Source organism: Microtus oregoni, unplaced genomic scaffold (genome assembly GCF_018167655.1).
Source record: "Microtus oregoni isolate MIOR12 unplaced genomic scaffold, Mior012 000012F_ref0000307, whole genome shotgun sequence".
NCBI lineage: Eukaryota > Metazoa > Chordata > Mammalia > Rodentia > Cricetidae > Microtus > Microtus oregoni.
Window position 1 is genome coordinate 22,165,626 of NW_024543071.1, and position 20,249 is coordinate 22,185,874.

At 39.2% G+C, this 20,249-nt stretch overlaps 1 protein-coding gene across 4 annotated transcripts in view; it reads right to left on the bottom strand.

The window, feature by feature from the left end:
* Nucleotides 1-749: 749 nt before the first annotated feature.
* Nucleotides 750-20,249, bottom strand: part of Tbc1d12 (TBC1 domain family member 12) — a 79,372-nt gene continuing 59,872 nt past the window's right edge. For 3 of the 4 annotated variants that reach the window (XM_041661830.1, XM_041661828.1, XM_041661831.1), the window contains 7 exons: nt 16,440-16,520; nt 13,601-13,689; nt 10,934-11,005; nt 8,175-8,303; nt 7,840-7,949; nt 4,887-5,145; nt 750-2,538 (listed from right to left, as the gene is read on the bottom strand). In XM_041661830.1, the coding sequence (XP_041517764.1) occupies nt 2,470-2,538; nt 4,887-5,145; nt 7,840-7,949; nt 8,175-8,303; nt 10,934-11,005; nt 13,601-13,689; nt 16,440-16,520 (809 nt within the window). In that variant the 3' untranslated portion in view covers nt 750-2,469. Of the gene's footprint in view, nt 2,539-4,522; nt 4,619-4,886; nt 5,146-7,839; nt 7,950-8,174; nt 8,304-10,933; nt 11,006-13,600; nt 13,690-16,439; nt 16,521-20,249 lie in introns of those variants that run through there. The other variant, XM_041661829.1, reaches the window with a different exon arrangement.

Here is a 20,249-nt window from a genome sequence, read left to right on the forward strand (position 1 = left end):
AAACTTAAACTTCTGATCCTATCCCCATCTCTGAAATGTTGGGTTGGAGCTGTACACTAGCACACATGGTTTATGTGGTGCTAGGGACCAAACCTAGGAGTTTCTGCATGTTAAATAAGCAATCTCAACCAAGTAAACCATATTGTCAGCCCCCAAAATACACTTAAAAGAACATATATGTATAGGTGTTTTGCCTGCCTGTATGTAAGTGTATCACATGCATGCAGGGTCCATAGAGGTTAGAAGAGAGTGTCGAATCCTCTAGAATCCAGCACACTGGAGTTACAGACAGTTGTGAGCCACCATATGGCTCACAGCATGTGGATGCTGATAATCAAACACAAGTCCTCTGGAAGAACTCCCAGTGCTTTTAACCTCCCCTAACACATTTCTGCCAGCTAAATGTAGAACACCTTTCATCCTTTTGAGTTGCCCAGAGTGGTATGCATAGTGAGTTCTTGGCCAGACCTGCTAGGGATACATAGAGAGACCTTGTCTCAAATAAAGAAATAACCTAACAAATGCCTGATGTGTGGAGTGATGTGAGTAATCACACATTACCTGTTTATGTGGCCCAAAGGGAAAGAATATACAGCCCACTGTGTCAGTTTCTCTGAAAGGCTCGAAGTACTGACAATCTCAGAAATTGCTTAGAGAAGAAACCTGACCCCCAGAAAAAAAGTTATTCTGTTTTTTTTTCTAGATATTGACTAAGCCTAATAGCACTAAAATAATGAAGACTCATTCGGTCATAATTCTGCTTACAAGTTTTATTTTCATAGTAATTGTTACTAGTGGTTTTTAGTGACTTTCTTGTATTTACATTTTATATACACATTTATACTTGGAAGGTAAAGAAACTGTACAATAAAAAAGGTAAGAAAAAGAAATACAGAACATAAGACCACCTCAGGAAACTAATACCTGAAAGTAAAATTAAACCCAGGTCAAGTAATATAAATTCAGAGATTACTGCCAGAGGTTATGTGCCCTTTATGAGGGACACCAATATCAAGGCATAGTCACAGAGTTAAAAGCTCATCCTAAAACCTATTAAGACTCTAGAAACTCCTTCAGTATTTTATTAACACTACCAGCTTCACTGAGCCAGCCCCTTCGATAGGAGTTAACTCTTCAGGGTTCCCGAGGCTAGAATGATCAACCCATAGGGTAAAAATATATGGACACCCTCTGGTCCTATATTCCTTAGGCAATTTACTATACCATAAGGAAGAATCTCTGGCTTTTTAGTCTAGAGACTATATATATGTATTGTTCACCACTAACAGAAATGTGTGCTTCTATGTTGTTTCAAACCAAACTGCAACATCAAAACAGTATAAATCTAATCAGTAACCAAACAGTATTTTGTACAGATGTGACCCATAATAATTCAAATGATTTCGGTTAGGTTCAAAAATTAAGTATAATAAATTTAATGCCAGTTTATCAATGATTAATAATTTATATGAGATGCCATCAAAAAGACTAAGAAAAAAGGTAAAATTACTTTTACTATTATTCCCATCAATTAGAAAATTATGCATAGAGTTTCACAAGTCTTAGACTTAGCTATATAAGATTTCAAATTTCAAACTGAAATTAATAAAATTTGTTTCTATAGATAGAAGATGAATTTTAACTAAAAAATTCAAGTCTTGTAAGTAGTGTGTTATCTAGAACTCTTAGAATTCATTGCTTTTTTATTCTTACTCTCAAAGTCAAGTCTTCAGTCCACTAAAGTGCAAAAAGATCTTTCATTCTACCAGTTAGTTTTTTAATGTTAAGTTACTACCTAACAATTTGTCAGACAAGAAACAAAAAGGCTAAAATTCTTCTGTAATAGAAACTCCTTAGAGAAAGAATTTCTCTTCAAAAACAAAGGGACACAACACTGTGGGAAACACCATAAACAAAACAAGAAACAATGTCCCACCAACATTTCCAGTTCTAGAGGGTCAGAACTGCCCTAGGCTATGATACGGTAAGCAGGAGTTACAGTGACTTCAATAACATACAACATAGATGCTTACTATTGGTCTACAATAGCTTCAAACACCCAGAACTGGAGATAATACATTTATCCTATCTTTTTTGGAGTTTAAAGTAGGATTTAACAATCCTATTCTGACCCCTGAAGTGCGTTTGTGGTAATTGTTAAAGAAGAAAAGATATAAAAAAATTGAAGTTTCTGTTGAAGCTATTTTAAAAAAATTATTGCATTTAAAGTATTCACTCCATATTATGGAGTATGTAAAGGCCATATAAGCCTTTTCCTCTGAAAAATGGCTCTCTCAGGTACTTTTTTGTTAATACTGTCAATAAATTACGTATTTCATTTCCTTCAGCCATGGAACTTCAACTCAGCGGTTTTCCAGCTCTTGATTCTTCTCTCCATGCTATCAGCACGAAACAGGAAACTTCCCCCAAAATTAGCTTTTGCATTTCAGCGTGTCCCTGACTCCAATGTCAGCTCTTCAGAGCAGGACTGCTGTTCTTATCACCTTCTTTAATGTCCTTCGTTACAGATGCAAAGACCTGCAAATTGTACGAAACAAAGAGATTTAAATAAGCATGGGCTATAAACACAGAAAGCTCTGTTGAAATATTGTCATTCTCAAGTCCTCACACCATCCCTGTTTAAAATTTCTATTGACAGGGTCTCACATAGCCCAGGCTGGCTCTGACCTGTTACATGCAGAGAATGCCTCTAACTGCTGATCCTGCTGCTGCCAACTCAACAGCTGAAATTTCAGGCATATGCTACCCTCTCAGATTTTCTGGGAGTTTTTTGTTTGTTTCTTTGGCTTTTCTTGTTTTTGTTTCTATAGTTTATTAATTCATTGGTTGTGTATGTGAGTATGTGTGCATGTCTTGGTCAGCAGACACCTTGCATGAGTTGGCTGTCTTCTGCCACATGGGTCCTGAAGATTGCTATGATTGCCAGCAGGAGCTTTTTCTTGTTGAGTCATCTCCCCACCTCTCCTTTACTTTACTTTTAAAGCCCAGTTTTACTGAATATAATTAGATTCCAGTTTTCTTTTTTTTTTTTCTTTTTGGTTTTTCGAGACAGGGTTTCTCTGTGGTTTTGGAGCCTGTCCTGGAACTAGCTCTTGTAGACCAGGCTGGTCTCGAACTCACAGAGATCCGCCTGCCTCTGCCTCCCGAGTGCTGGGATTAAAGGCGTGCGCCACCACCGCCCGGCTAGATTCCAGTTTTCATCAACTGAAAATTACTCTGATATTACTGGGCCAATATTTTTATATTTTATTTCAAGGGCAATTAAACTAAGATTTTTTTATTTCTTTATTTTTTTTTAGTTTTTCAAGACAGGGTTTCTCTGTAGCTTTGGAGCCTGTCCTGGAACTAGCTCTGTAGAGCAGGCTGGCCTCAATCTCAGAGAGGCTCTGCCTCCTGAGTGTCAGGATTAAAGGCGTGCACCATCACCGCCCCACTTTAAACTAAGATCTTAAAAGACAGATGTGTTATTCGTGGACTAAATGACAATCCTTACTTTATGTCATTTACCAGTATATGTGTTTCTCCTAACAAGACTAAGCATCTGAAAGCCAGGATCTCTGGATGTGGTTGCACATGATGTATTCCAGAACAGAAGGATCACAGGTTCAAGGCTGTGTCAGTTTGAATAAGAATGGCCCCCACAGGCACGTATATTTGAATGGTCATCCAAGAATGGGAATACTTGGGACAGATTGGAAGGTATGGCCTTGTTGGAGTAGGTGTGTCACTAGGGGTGGGCTGTGGGGTTTCAAAGGCTCAAGCCAGGCCCATTATCTCTTTCTTCCTAATGCCTACAGATCCAAATGTAGAATTCTCAGCTACCATGTCTACCTGCATGCTGCCATGCTTTCCACTATGAGGATAATGGTCTAAACTTCTAAAACTGTAAGTAAACCCAAATTAAATGCCTTTTATTTTTATGAAAGTTGTCATGGTCTCTTTACAGCAATAGAACACTGACTAAGACAAAGGTCATCTTCAGCTGTACAGTAAGATCAAGTCTAGCTTGGGTTAAATGAGACCTTGACTCAAACAACAAAAAGCTACTATCATATATTACGTTCTTTCTGTTGCAAGCTTTTAATACACAGCAGATGAAGCTTTTTGGTGGTGCTTCATTTTTTACATTCATCTATCTATCTATCTATCTATCTATCTATCTATCTACCTATCTATCTATCTATCTATCTATCGCATATGTGAGTGTATTAGCATGCATGTGCCATAGTGCACGTGTGGAGTCATCTACATGTGGGACCCAGGAATTAAGCTCAGGTATTTAGCATCAGCATGCATTTGCCACAGTGCATGGATGGAGTCATCAACATGTAGGACCAAAGGGTATGTGTGAGTGAATTAGCATGCATGTGCCATAGTGCATGTGTGGAATCTTCCATCATGTGGGACCCAGGTATTAAACTCAGATAGTCATATTGGCAGCAGGAACCTTTACCCTTGAATCATCTTGCCAGTCTCAAAGCAGGTACTTAATACAATTGTCTGTTTGAAATATCAAAGTAACTCCATGACTGCATTGGTGAGTGATTACTGTAGGTGGCAATTCACTAAAATACTACAGGATTTATACAAAATAAAGCTGTAAATTTAGAAAAGAGAAAGCCATTTTAAATCCTTCCATCTCAAAGCCAAGAATTATTTTTTAGTTTAAGACTAACATTTGTGATACAGATAACTGCTTTACAAAAGTCAATAAATAATTTTAAGTATTAAAAGTTTAAAAAGGGGTGAGGGAGAAGGTGGAGGGAGCAAGTGAAGGGGAGGAAGTGGGAAACAGATTTGGCATGTAAAATGAGAAAAGATAGTTTTTTAAAAATAAATTTAAAAAAAAAGTTAGAAAAAAATACCTGAGTCCATTTTTTGGTACTATTCTGCATCTGAATGGCTGCAATACAGCTGAAAAGCTTTTCTGATGTGATATCTTCTGGCAATTTGGTAAGAAATTGTGCTATATGAATAAAGTCCATCTGTAGGAGTATATCTTCATATAGCCGGAGGATCCCCAATCCAGTCCTAAATAAAAATTCCTCTCCATCTCTGCAAAACACATCCCAGACACGACAAGCCAGATCAAGTGGCAGTGACTTGCTGTACAGCGTGAAGATCCTAGAGTCAGGGAGGAGACAGTTACTCACACTCATCAAGCATCACTACGGAAAAAGAAGTGCATAAGGATAGAAGGACAAACAGTGTAATGTCTGTTTTCAAAACTTGATTAGTGATAAAATCAATAAGTAATGACGTTAAGTAAATTTACAACCTTACATGAAGATGAAGTCTGGAATAAAACGGGGTAGAAGAGAATTAATGATAAGAGCCATGGAACTCTGAAACCAGAATGCTTGAGTTTGAATCTCTAATTTCCTACTTTGTTATACGACACTAAACATAACGTTTAGTATTGCTTTGCTATGCTCAGATTCCTCATCATAGAAGACTAAAGATATTAATATTACCTATTTTAGGGCTGTCTTGAAATTAAAGTAGTAAAGTCACTTTCTCATTTTGTTATTGGTTTTTATGTATTTATTGGAGGTTGGGGCAGGCAAGTTCTCACTATATAGCCAGGCTCCTGCTTATAACTCATGCTCCTCCTACCTCTGCCTCTCCCAGGGCTAGAACTTCAGGCATGCACTACTATACCCAGGGTTTAATCAAGGGTTTAAAACAGTGTCAGATATATAAAAAAATGTTCAAAACTTGAGGTGCAGCTTAATCCTAGAGAAGCTTGCAAGCATGTGTAAGGCTGTGTTTAATCCTCAGCACTATACATGTCAACCAAACCAACAACAAGGGAGGGAGGGGAAAAGGGGAGTATGGAGGGAGAACACCAACTAAAGCAATAGTGAGGAAGGTGGGTGGAGAAAGAAAGAGAAAGAGGGAGGGAGAGGGCAGCGAGAGAGAGAGGAAGCAAACCAGAATATACCAGGGAAGAGAACTGAAAAAGGCCCAATGACTAGGAAGACATCCCATTTGGTAAAGGTCACTATCTGCTTATTCATTTTTCTACACCAAAGTTTACAGCTAGTCTAGGGTCAGTGGCAGAGCACCTCCCTAGCATGCAAGCTACCCTGGGCATCATTCCCAGGATAAACTGAATATGGTAGCACAAGCTTGAAACTCTAACCTTGGGAGGTAGAGTAGGAAGACTAGAATTTCAAGGTCATCCTCAACTACAAAGGAAGTTTGAAGCCAGCCTGGACTACAATCCCTGTCTCAAAAATAAATAAAGTTCCATAACTACTCCTTACTGTTGACAACTTCATAATCTTCACTTTTAAAAGTTTTTTTTTTTTAATTTAATGCGTATGCCTGTGTGTATGTCTGCTCATGCAGTGCCTGAGGAGGCCAGAGAAGGGCATCCAATTCCCTTGGATTGGAGTTACAGACACCTTGAGGTTGCTGGAAATTGAACCTGGATCTTCTGGGACAACAGCCAGTGTTCTTAAGCACTAAGCCATCTCTCCCATCCTAAATTCTCCACTTCTTATCAAAATTCACAGTGATACTAAAGTCAACTGCCTATTGCTTACCACACAAACCCCCAAAATTAGAAAGAATATCCTGGAAATAAGAAAATAAATATTAGCATCTAAACAAGGAATTATTCCTCTTTCAGAACTTTGGATAAAGCTTTGAAAAACATCTTATTAAAGAAATATTACCATATACCTTTTCTGTGTTAAGAATAAAGAAATGACAACTATTTTTTCCCTGAGTTATCAGTATATGCTAGGCATTATATAAAATAATCCATCATTACAATTCACTACATTTCAAGATATTACTACACTCTTTTTTAAAAAAATATTTACTTCATGTGTGCATGTGTGTGCAAGCACATGTTTGCCATGGTACATATGATGTCAGAGAACAACTATTGGGAGTTGGCTCTTGTCTTGCACCTTGTTGAGGCAGGGTCTCTATTGCTTCTGCTGCTGTGCTCATTACTCTAAGCTAGCTTCGCAGGGATTCTCCTGTCTCCGCCTCCCATATCACCACTGGAATGCTGAGATCTGTGCCACTGCATCTGGCTTTTTATATAGGTTACAGGGGTCAAAATCACATCAGATTGTGTGGCAAGTGCTTTCCCATGCTCAGCCATCTTCCCAGTCCCCTAGTCTTCTCTCTTTCCTCTATTTTGCAAAAGACTTTAATACACACACACACACACACATATATATATATATAATTTTTATCTTAAAATATTTTATATGTCTGCATATATTATATATGTGTATATATTGTATAATTGTGTGTGTGTGTGTGACCTAACTGCAGTGGAGAAGGGCAGCAGAAGGTGTTAGATCCTTCTATAGTTACAGGCTGTGGAGCTGCTGCTCAGGCATTTCCCCAGTAGGGAAATGAACTCAGGTTCTCTGCAAGAGTAGCATGCACTTTTTTTTTCTTTAAAGAACTGCATCACCACAGCACACAAATCACTCTTAACCACTGAGCGATTTCTATGGTTCTCTCCAGTCTATGTTTTTTGTTTGTTTTGTTTTTCAAGACAGGATTTCTCCTTGTATACCTGGAACTCAACTTTGTAAATCAGGCTGGCCTTGAAAGAGATCCTCCTGTGTCTGCCTCTGGAGTGCAGGGATTCAAGGCATGTACCACATCTGGCTCCAGTCTGTTTTTAAATATGTCCCTATAAAATGTGGGACTTTTTCTATTTGTAAGGGAAAGGTTCTTTTACACGCATAATCTCATCTATCAGATTTACTATATTTCCTAAAAAACAGAGAAAGTTATAGTTTATTTCCTTTTTACTGTTATTTATGTCTGTTAGTGACTTACCAATCTATCAAGTATATATCTGGTGTAAGGCTATATGACTTGAAATGAAGAAATAGTTTGGACAGGTTTTCCTCAAAGAATACTTCAAATGTTGCAAAATACTTCAACATCTATAAACAGGGAATAAAATCAATAAAATTACAAAATAATCTACTACAAAAAGAAAAATCATTAATATTAATAAAAATTTTATTAGCAACTCCTCTGAGTTGCTTCAAGTTTTCCTAAAACTGCCACTCAATGAAAACTTCATCCTTCCGTGTTTCTTATTCTAAGCTGACACTCAGAGTACAGAAACATAAGAGGCAAACACAGTCTATCCTAAATGTTCATACCATGCTGTGGTCCACCCGGAAAAAGGCCAACTGGCATGGCTTATTTAGGAGATTTGCAAAGGCAATGAAGGCATCTGCTTCTTCCAGGTTGAGAATGAGCACAGCTGCGATGAAGGACATCCCCTGGACCTTTCAAGGGGAAAGGAAGATAAAAATGAATTTAAATAATTCTAGAGTTTAGTCACCCTCTTCAAAATTTACAAACATTAAGAATTTACTGATTTCTCCCCGTCCCATAAAAGCAAGTACTAACAAACTGTAATAGTTGTGAAATTTCCTAATCTTAATTGATTGTTCATGTGATAGGGTTTAATAAGTCAGAAAAAATTTAAATCAGCCTTTATTTGCTCTATTTCTTCTTAGTCTAAATTCTTTCAAAATTACACATTAATGAAAATTAAGGGATTGTTTTCACATCATAGCATACAAAGAACTAAGAATAAAAGAGGTCTATGAATAAATTGCTAAAATTCTAAGAAAGAAGTTGTGGGACTTGAAACAGCCTGAACTTGCGGGAACCACAAGAAAAAAATGAAGGAGAAAAAAAAATCCCTTAATAAAAAAAGCTTAAACAAAGAAATGACAGCCCATACAGAATACAACATTTATAATGGAATGAATAGAAGACACTTAGAAAAAGATTCATTTACATTATGAAAGGCCTTAATAAAATAGCTAGTGAGTTATCTATATAGCAATTACACCAGGACTGGAGAGATGGCTGCTCTTCCAGTAGTCCTGAATTCAATTCCCAGCAACCACATGGGGGCTCACAACCATCTGTAATGAAGTCTGGTACCCTCTTCTGGTGTTCAGGCACACATGCAGACAGAACAGTATACATAATAAATACTTATTTTTAAAAAAGCAATTATACGTCTCTTTAATTAAAAACATAGTCAAGAATTCTATAATAGACATACACACAGAGTCCCCTGAGAGTAAATGCAATGATGGATGTGTCTTGTTCCCAACCAAATATTTTGAAAGGTCTGTCTATAATCACCATTCTAGCTTCTTTTTATGGGGGGGGGGGGAGTCAAGATGGTTTCTCTCTGTTGGACTGACTGTCCTCAAACTCACAGAGATCTGCCTGTATCTGCCTCTTTTTTTTTTTTTTTTTTTTTGGTTTTTCGAGACAGGGTTTCTCTGTAGCTTTGGTGCCTGTCCTGGAACTAGCTCTTGTAGACCAGGCTGGCCTCGAACTCACAGAGATCCACCTGCCTCTGCCTCCCGAGTGCTGGGATTAAAGGCGTGTGCCACCACCGCCCAGCAAACTTGTATTTTTTTTCAAATATTTATTTATTTATTTGTTATATATACAATATTCTGTCTGTGTGTATGTCTGCAGGCCAGAAGAGGGCACTATACCTCATTACAGATGGTTGTGAGCCAACATGTGGTTGCCGGGAATTGAACTTTAGGACCTTTGGTTCTTTTTTTTTTTTTTTTTTTGGTTTTTCGAGACAGGGTTTCTCTGTGGTTTTGGAGCCTGTCCTGGAACTAGTTCTGTAGACCAGGCTGGTCTCGAACTCCCAGAGATCCGCCTGCCTCTGCCTCCCGAGTGCTGGAATTAAAGGCGTGCGCCGCCACCACCACCCGGCAAGGTTTTATTTTATTTTATTTTTTTTTTTGGTAACTCAGGACCTTTGGAAGAGCAGGCAATGCTCTTAACCTCTGAGCCATCTCTCCAGCCCCTGTATCTGCCTCCTGAGTACTGGATCTAAACAAAGGTGTGCACCACTACTGCTCGGCCATCTCCAGCTTCTTGCATTCCCTTGTAACATACTTCAGATAAATTTCCACTCACTAATATTACTACATTGTAACATACTTCAGATGGATTCCCACTCACTAATATTACTACATTGCACTGATTCATTCTTTCTTTTCTTGGGGGTGAAAGCAATCTCATAGCAATCCCCCTGTCTCAGGATACTAAGAGGATTACAGGGATGAGACATCACACTGTTTTCAATAATTTTTTTTATCTATTCCGATTTCTCTGGAAATATACAAATTAATATAAAACAGAACAAAGTTGGACCAGGCAATGGAATCTCTACAGTTCTTTAAATGAAAGGAGAGAAGATGAAAGTTCAATAACTTCTAGTTAAACACTGGACACTCAAATTTTCTTTGTTTCTTCCCCAAATCCAACATGACAGTAAAGGGAAATGTAAATATTACCTTGGGAGGACAGAGAGAATGGAAAAGGTTACCAACGGTGTAAATGATGGAAACATCATCCTAGCAGTTCTAACTAAAACAAGTGGGAATGCTGAAACAAAGGTCTGCAGGAGGAAAAGCCAACAGTCGTCGAGCCAGAGAATCCTGTCTGGCTCAAGAACTGAAGCTGGGAGACATTCTCAAGTTGAAGAGTAGGGCGAAAACGCAGAGTTGGTCCAGTCTACTAAGTGAGAAGTTTTCCTACCCTTATCCTGTATCGACAGGTAACTTGTCTTCCCCTAATATAGCAGAATATGCAAAGAATTTATTCAATAGAGGAACAGCCACAGAGAAACGATGGTTAGGGAGACAAGCCAAAGCAATCACTGATAGCAGAGGTGTTAACAGGCAGCCAGTTTTATTCTCGATAGTTGGTAAGAGATGGAAAACTTCCTCTTCAGGTAAATCAATAAGCTCAAAAGATAAAGCTACAGATAATGTGTCTATAAATATCTAATACAACATAGGAAGTCTTGATAGGTACAGATAAAATGTTTATATGCAAAAATCAGACTGAAACAAATACTTACATAACCAACATCAGGTCTGTAACATGTATATGCCCCTAAGATACTATGTAAAACATCATGATATGGACCACCCTTAGGAAAGAGGAATAAAATTTGAAATTGTAAGTATCTCTAGGTTAATGCTCATGAAATATTAAAAACTGCAAAACTAAAATTAAAAAACTGCAGCATTCTCTAACCAGTTTTAGAATATTTAATCATTATAAAAATATTCTACATGCATTTATCAAGATGTTTTCAGAATTAATAAAAGTTTGATCTTAAATAATAAGTCAAATATACTCACTTGAATACAACTTATAATTTACAAACAATTTTAAATACTTCTAAGGTATAATATGATAAACACAGATTATTTTTCTATTTTTTCTATTTTATCTATACACACATGAAGATAGAAGCCAGGGCCTTGCACATGCATGCACATGTTCTTATACTGAGCTCATTTCACTCTGTATAATTTCAGGAAAAATAAAAGTGGCCAGGCATGAAGCACACAACTTTAATGCCAACAAAGCAGGTGTCACTATGAGTTTGAGGTCAATGTGATCTACATAGTGAGTTCCAAGACAACTGAGATTACATAGTAAGACACTGTCTTTAAAAAACAAAAAGTCAACCAGATATACTGAGTTGTGTCAGTAATTTTAATAGCAATAGTAATTTCTTTTCTTTACTCCTCCCCCTATTTGGTTTTTTTTTGTTTGTTTGTTTGTTTGTTTTTGTTTTTTTTCCCTGTGGCTTTGGAGCCTGTCCTTGTACTAGTTCTTGTAGACCAGGCTGGCCTTGAACTCACAAAGATCCACCTGCCTCTGCCTCCTGAGTGCTGGGATTAAAGGCGTGCGCCACCACCGCCCGGCTCCCCTTTGGTTTTTTGAGACAAGGTTTCTCTGTGTATCTTTGGTAGTCCTGAAACTCACGCTGCAGACTAGGCTGGCCTCAAACTCCCAAGTGCTGAATTAAAGGCGTGCGCCATCACACTCAGCTCCAATAGTCCTTTTTAAAATCTATATATATAGGTTTTCTGCCTGCATGTATATCTGTGGACAATGTGTGTGCATGATGTCCATGGAGACAGAAGAGAGTGTCAGATACCCAGGAATTAGAATTACAAAGAACTGTGATCTGCCACAAAGATGCCAGGAATAAAATCTGAGTCTTCTAGAAGAGCAAACAATCTTGACTGTGGGGTCTTCTCTCCAGTTTCAGTGTTTTTTTTTTTTCATTTATTTACTTATTGTGCATATGTGTAGGTACATACATGTCAGGAATTGGTTCTCTCCTTCCAACTATGTGGGTTCCTAAGATCAAACTCAAGTTGTCAGGTTTGGCAGCAAGCACCTTTACCTGCAGATCCATCTCACTGGTACCAAAAGTAAAAATGTTATCAACTCATAGCCTGTATTATATGTAAACTATTTCCTTGGATTTTAATATTAAGAATTAAAGATAGCCAGTTATTCCTGTAAAAAATAAATATAAAAGTAAACTATTTCTTCCTAGTTCAGTGGTAATTCTAAACAACTTGGAACCAACGTATTGTATTTTAACAGTTTGTCAGGTAAATCCATTAATTCAAACATAAAAATTAACTATAACAAAAATGTAAGTTCTACCACATAATAAATATGTGCTATGATAACTACAATGTGTTGTATTCTATAGAAAACAGGTGCTATAATTTTTGTTAGTTTTACATTTTTATATAAAGACTAACATTATTTTTAGTTTTTAAAAATTTATTTTTTATGCATATGAGTGTTTTATCTGTATATGCCTGGTGCCACGGATGTCAGAAGAGGGAGTCAGATGCCCTAAACTGGAGTTAGAGATGGTTGTAGGCTAGAAACTGAACCCAGGTCCTTCTCTTAACCATGGAGCCATTTCTCCATTCCTGCTAAAAAGAATGCTTCTTTTGTTTTATTAAAGCAAGATGTCACTATGTAGCTGCAGGCTGACATTCACTTGCCTCTGCCTTCTGAGTGCTAGGATTAAACCCATCTACCACCATTCCTGACTTCTTCTCAAATCTTAAAAATATTTATTTCTGCCGGGCGGTGGTGGCGCACGCCTTTAATCCCAGCACTCGGGAGGCAGAGGCAGGCGGATCTCTGTGAGTTCGAGACCAGCCTGGTCTACAGAGCTAGTTCCAGGACAGGTTCCAAAGCCACAGAGAAACCCTGTCTTGAAAAACCCAAAAAAAAAAAAAATATTTGTTTCTCCAAAAAAAATAATACCTGGGGACTGAAAAGATGGCTCAATGGTTAAGAGCACTGGCTGCTCTTCCAGAGGACCCAAGTTCAATTCCTAGCACCCACATGGTTCACAACTGTCTGTAACTCCAGTTCCAGGGGATCCAACATCCACACACAGACATACATGCATGCAAAACATCAATGCATGTAAAATAAAAATAAATAAATATTATAGAAATAATAATATGTGGGCTGGCATGGTAACTCATGTCTTCAATCCCAGCATTTGGAGGGCAAAGGCAGGTGAATCCTGTGACTTCTATACCAGCCTGCTCTATATGGGATACATAGTGAGACTCTGTATCAAAAAACTAAAATAAAAAATAGTGCTTATGGATTTACAGAATTTGTCCCACTGAGTATTGAAAGAATAAAATAAAACAGCTGTTAAAAACTGACTAGAAAACCTCACCTTCTGAAAGATGTAGAGAGATGGAAATGTACGGGATATGTCCAACTTAATTAATTCCAGGCTAGCCTCTCGGTCAGCAACAGATATACCTGTATTACCAAACAAATACATTTAAGCAGAGGCCAACTGCATTGCCTATATGTTAACATAGTAGAAAAGCTGAATAATCAAGAATGTGCAAGAACACTGAATAGTCTTTGTTAGAACTTAGGACTTAGCCTCTTCCCCCACCCCCAGCATTGTTTTTGTCTTCTTTGTTTGGTTTTGAGACAGGTCTCATTATATTGTTCCAGCTGTCCTGGAACTCACTATGGTCACCCAGCTGGCCTCAAATTCATAGCCATCCTCCTGTCTCTGCTTCTCAAGTGCTGGCATGCATCTTGCCTAACTAGTTTTCGACTTTTGTATTTTGTGTGGGGAATTTGAGACAGGCTCTCACATAGCCTAGGCTAGCTTCAAACTTCAATTCCCCATGTAGACTTGAATTCCTAATTCTCTTGCCTGTACCCTCCTGAATGCTAGTATTACGGCATGTGCCACTATACCTAGTTTGTGTGGTACTGGGGGTTAAACACAGGCCCTCGTGTATGCTAGGCAGGCACTGTCTCTGAGCTACACCTTTAGTCCTGTTTCCCTTCTGAGGGTCTCACTCTGTAACCCAGGCTAACCTCAAACTCATATCAGTACTTCTGCCTCAGCCTTATAAGTGCTGGAATTATAGACCACCAACCACAGACAAGAAAACATGGTATCTACTTCTCTTTCTCCCTCCGGCTGCACCTTGGTTGGTTCTCTCCTATCATAAGGGAGCTATGAATCACACTCATCCTTAGATTCGGCAGTACATGCCTTTTCCACTAAGCTGTCTTGCCAGCCCTGGCATAATTCTTTATTACATTCAATTAACTCATTGTGAAGTACAATTTGTTTTGTAAAGGTTCTCATGTTCAGGCTACACAGCTGAAAATGACCCTGAACCCAATCCTCCTGCCTCCACCCCCTAAAGTGTAGCGATAAAGGTGTGTTACCCTTACTCTCAGACACATGCCATTTTACTTCATATATGTTTTTTTCTGTTTTGTTTGTGGTTCTGAGCAATTGTTCTTCAACCACCGAGTTTCAGTTTTAGGTATTTTTTTGTTTGCTTGACTTTCTTTTGGTTTGTTTGTTTGTTTGTTTCTCTGTGTAACAGCCCTAGCTGTCCTGGAACTCACTTTGTCGACTAGGCTGGCCTCAAACTCACAGAGATCTGCCTGCCTCTCCCTTCTGAATGCTCAGATTAAATGTATGCACCACCGCCACCTGTCCCTATTGTTGCTGATGTTGACATTTCCGATCTTAATTTGTATAATTTTGGCACTTCATAAAAACTGAGCCAGGGATGGGGATATACGGATACACACCTGTAATCCCAGTCCTCTAGAAACAGAGGCAGCAAGTTCAAGGCTAGACTGGGCTATAAATAAATATATCTCAAATAATAATAATAAATAAATGAAAAGAATAATGCAACAGCTGAGATTCTGCTAATTCAAAATTTCACATATCTTCACTCCCTTTGCATTTGCAGTTCCTCACAAACAGCTATAATAGCTGACTGATCTCAACATGATTCCTCATGGCCCTCAAAATCAAGTCTTCTCTCTGACCACTTACTAATATTTCCCTTTCCTAATAGACAACCACTATGAGATAAATACCATTTCTTTATTGAAAGATACATTTTGGAGTTTTACTTACAGGCAAGAAAGAGTTTGCTTTCCTTTTTTATTTATTTATATTTTTCAGGCAGGGTTTCTCTGTATAACAGCCCTGGCTATCCTGAAACTTGTTTTGTAGACTAGGCTGGCCTCGAACTTACAGAGACCTACCTCTCTGCCTCTGCTGGGATTAAAGGAGTGTACCACTACCACTATGTCCAGTGAGTTTGCTTTCTTCACAGTAGATATAACACAAAAAAAGGACGAAAGGAAGTAAGGAGAAAGGAAGGGAGGGGGGTAGTGAGGGAGGGAGGTAGTGAGGGAGGGACAGAGGGAGGGAGGGAGGGAGGGAGGGAGGGAAGGAAGGAAGGAAGGAAGGAAGGAAGGAAGGAAGGAAAAGGAGGTTGGGAATATAGCTTAGTTGGAAGAATTCGTGCTCAGCATGTATGAAGGCCTGGATTCAATCCCCAGCATCAACTTATGTCCACAACATATATCCATAGGACATAGTGGCTCACACAGATAATCTTAGAACTTTGGAGATAGAGACTGGACATCAGAAGTTCAGTGTAATCATCAGCTACACAGTGACTTCAAGGCCAGACTGAACTGAATGAGAACCTATCTAAAAAAAAAAAAGAATTAGGAAAATGATTCTCCATTATCAGACTACAAAGATAAATAAATTTGCCTAAATTTAATAAACTGATACAAGGAAAAAATTCTTCAAAATGGTTAAGAAAACTAACTGGCAAGGCAGAGAGAAGTAAGGGTGGGAGTTATGGTTTAATTAAATGAACAAAGAGTAAGGCAAATCCCAGTAAGAACTATATGTGATTTACTAAGGACTAAGTTCAGTGGATGAAGAAAGATGATTTCAGAGAGTGAAAAACTTGAGTCTTTATTAACAACTTGGTCTGAAAACACTTGATTCGTCACTGGATCAAACAGACCTGACTTATAGCTCAGCCTCTTGCTTCTAACTCACTAACGACTCTGAGCCTGTTTCCCTTTCCACAGCTCGGAATTCTATCATCCACTGAAATGAGGTGCTGTACTTAAATCGGGTTCATGATATAAAATCCCAGTGCTATATTCAGGACCTGGGTTTTGAAATTCCCATTTGGAAACCCTCATACCTTCAACGTCACTATCAGAACTGGTTTCACTGAAGCTCTTCCACCGTTCTCTTGCTCTTGAAAGAAAGATTTCATACAGTTCTGGGGAGAAAAACAAAAATCCGTAAATAATACAAAAGAAATAAATTCACATTTTTATTTTCACTATAAGCAGGTATCAAAAATGTGATAAAGAGTGGGGGTAGCACAACCCTTTAATCCCAGCAGAAACAGGTGGATCTCTGTGAGTTCAAGGCCAGCCTGGTCTACAAAGTGAATTCCAGCACAGGCTCCAAAGCTACACAGAGAAACCCTGTTTCAAAATACAAAAACAAGCCCGGCGGTGGTGGCGCACGCCTTTAATCCCAGCACTCGGGAGGCAGAGGCAGGCGGATCTTTGTGAGTTCGAGACCAGCCTGGTCTACAAGATCTAGTTCCAGGACAGGCTCCAAAACCACAGAGAAACCCTGTCTCGAAAAACCACAAAAAAAAAAAAATGTGGTAAACTGAAGCAAACTCCCTTTATCAGAATTCTTTATGATGTGACACAGGAGTAAGGTCATCCTGGGGTCTCCTGCCAACTCCAGGAATGGGGGGGTGCTGCTCAACAGCCAAACTGGCCAGGAGCAGCTAAAACTTGAGGAGTCAGACCCAGACTGCATTCCTACTCTGCCAATTATTACCTCTGGGATTTCAAGAAACTTACTTAACTACTCTGGAACTTGATCTTTTCATCTGTAAATTGGAGAAAATAATACCCATTCATGGGGTTACCAATAATTAAACAAGTCATTTTCTATAGGTTTTGGTATCTTTTCTCTTTTTTGTTGTTGTTGTTTATTTTTGTTTGTTTTGTTTTGTTTTCTGAGACAAAGTTTCACTCCGTAGCTCTGGTTGTCCTGGAGCTCACTCTACAAACCAGACTGGCCTCAAACTCAGAGATCCATCTGCCTCTGTCTCCCAAGTGCTGCGATTAAAGATGCGCGCCACCAGCCTGGCATCTTCTGGAATCTTTTCTATTTTTGAGACAGGTTCTCGAGAGGTAGCCTTCGCTATCCTAGAACTTGCTTTGTAGATAAGGCTGGCCTCATACTCAGCAGTCTACCTGTTTCTGCCTCCCATGTGCAGAAATTAAAGGTATGGACTAAAAATTCTATTTAGTTTTAAATGTAAAACACAAAAATGGTTTCTAAAGAACACAAACTGTACAGAACAGCATGGAATAAAAATAAATTTCCTTCTTTAAGATGTAACTCCAGTTAGCAAGGCTCTTATAAACTACTCCAAATGTGAAGATGTGCACATCTGATTTTTATATATCCTCAGTTTTAAAAACTCAGGGACTGGAGAGATGGCACAGCAGTAAGAGCGCTTACCACTCGTGTATAGGTTCCGATTTCAGCTCCCCATACACAGGTCAGGCAATAACATGTACCTACAGCTCCAGGGGTCCTACACCTCTGGCCTCCATGGGTACCTGTACTCACATGCATATTCCCATAGGCAGCATATACACATAATTCAAAATATAAAGATAAATCTTAAAAAACAAAGTGATGCCAGATATGTATTGCTCTCATTTTACCTTGTTCCATTAGAAGTTATATATGAGTAGGAACAATTGTTGTTGAATGGGTTTTTTGTTGTTGTTGTTGTTGTTTGTTTGTTGCACTGCTGGGGACTGAACCTAAGTCCAGGACTCTACCACTGACTTAAATCCCCAGACCTTGTTGTTCAAGACCAGCCTGGTCTACGAGAGCTAGTTCCAGGACAGACTCCAAAACTACAGAGAAACCCTGTCTCAAAAAACCAAAACAAAAAACAAAACAAAAAAACCTAGACCTTTTTGTTTATTTCTTTTTAACACAATATTCCAATGTATGACAACTATAACAAGTATTCTTACATTATCAAGACTCGGATTTTAAAAGTAACTGACTACATATATTTCAAACATACTTTATAATTGGATTTCCCTTTCTATTTACTAATCATTATTACATATTACTTGAAAATAAAATTTTTTTTAAATATTTGTTTATTTATTAGGTATACATTATTCTGTTTGCTTGTACAGAAGAGGGCACCAGACCTCATTACAGATGGTTGTGAGCCACCATGTGGTTGCTGGGAATTGAACTCAGGACCTTTGGAAGAGCAGGCAATGCTCTTAACCACTGAGCCATCTCTCCAGCCCCGAAAATAAAATTTAAGAGAAGTAAAAAGTTAAAAATACTTATGCCCAAATCCATGAATGATTTGGTAGAAGAGGTAACTGCGGTTTAAAATTTTATGCATACAATTACTTGAGGCTGTCAATTACCAACTACATCGATTTTTTAAAAGTTTCAAACCATTTACATGTCAGTCTCCTTCTTTCCCAGTTTTAAGCTGTCCTGGAAGAAGAAAGGGCTCCAGCTGACAAATCATTCACATTAGGAAATCACAAAATTGATCTAGTAAGAAAAATGTGGGAACTAATTTTAAAAAATCTAAAAGGTAACTTTCCCAAGAAGATTTATAATATCCCCAGTGAAGAGACCTTTGTCTCAGTTTCACATGAATCCAAAAGGGAAAGGGGAAGCAGGATTAAAGCCAGGACAAGGATGGTGTGAATGGAGAACACTCTCATTTCAGGGTCTGCTCTCATCATGGGAAAATGATGATACACACTGGAACCAGATGTGAACCTGTTGTGCTTTCCTGTTGCTTTAAGGGACAAGCCACGCCCACTTTCATTACCTCTGACCTGCCCTCCGCCATCTTGGGCCCTTCCTTTTCTGCTTCCTTGACATATGTGCTTTTTATTATAAGGAAGACCTGGGAATGTTATGGTTTTGGTCCCTTTAAGAGACAAGCCACACCCATTCCCCTCCCCATCCGCTGAGGCAGGCTGATCTTCAGCTTCGGGCCTGAGCTCGCTCTCTTTTCCATCTTCCTCTCGGAGAGACAGCTTCGCTTCTGCCTCTCTCCCCACTTCTCTGCTTCCCCCCCCTTCTCTGTCTCTTTCCCCTCTTCTCTCTCTCTCTCTCTCCCTCTCTCCCTCTCTCTCTCTGTCCCCCCCTTCAACCTTCCTCCTCCATAACTCCCTGAATAAACATTCAACCTCACCCTGCATGTCGTGTCTATCCATGTTTCTGTCTTCTGTCCGCCCGCCATGTGTCTCCCTGCCTGGAACCAGCCATTGCTCGGGGACCAGCAGCCGTCTCTGCCTGGGGCCCACTGCCTGCTGCCACATGGCCCACCACCACTGCTCTGAGACCAGCAGCCGTCTCTGCCTGGGACTGGCTGCTCCTAGGGCCCCGCTGTCTACCGCCACATGGCCTGCCGCCACCGCTCAGGCTGCCGCTCTGGGACCGGCAGCCATTTCTGCCTGGGACTGGCTGCTCCCAGAGCCCGCTGCCTGCCACCACATGGCCCGCTGCCACCATTTGGGACCTACAGCATTTCTGCTGCCTACTGCCGCGGGGATCTTGGAGCATTTTTAAAAAAGAATAACAGAACCTACCTAGCTTTACAGCCCATACTCTTAGCTGATATTCTCTATTGTTTTAAATTTCATGACTAAAACAAATACAAATAAGGGGTCAATGATTAATAAATAATACACCTGTGCCACCTAGGTCCTCTGCAAGGAAGACAACTGTTCTTAACTAAGCCTTCTCTCCAGCGCCAACTTTTCTCCTCCTCCTCCTCCTCCTCCTCCTTCTTCTTCTTCTTCTTCTTTTTTTCCGAGACAGGGTTTCTCTGTGTATTCCTGGCTGTCTTGGAACTCACTCTATAGATCAGGATGGCCACAAACTCACAGAGATCCCCTTGCCTCTGCTTGCT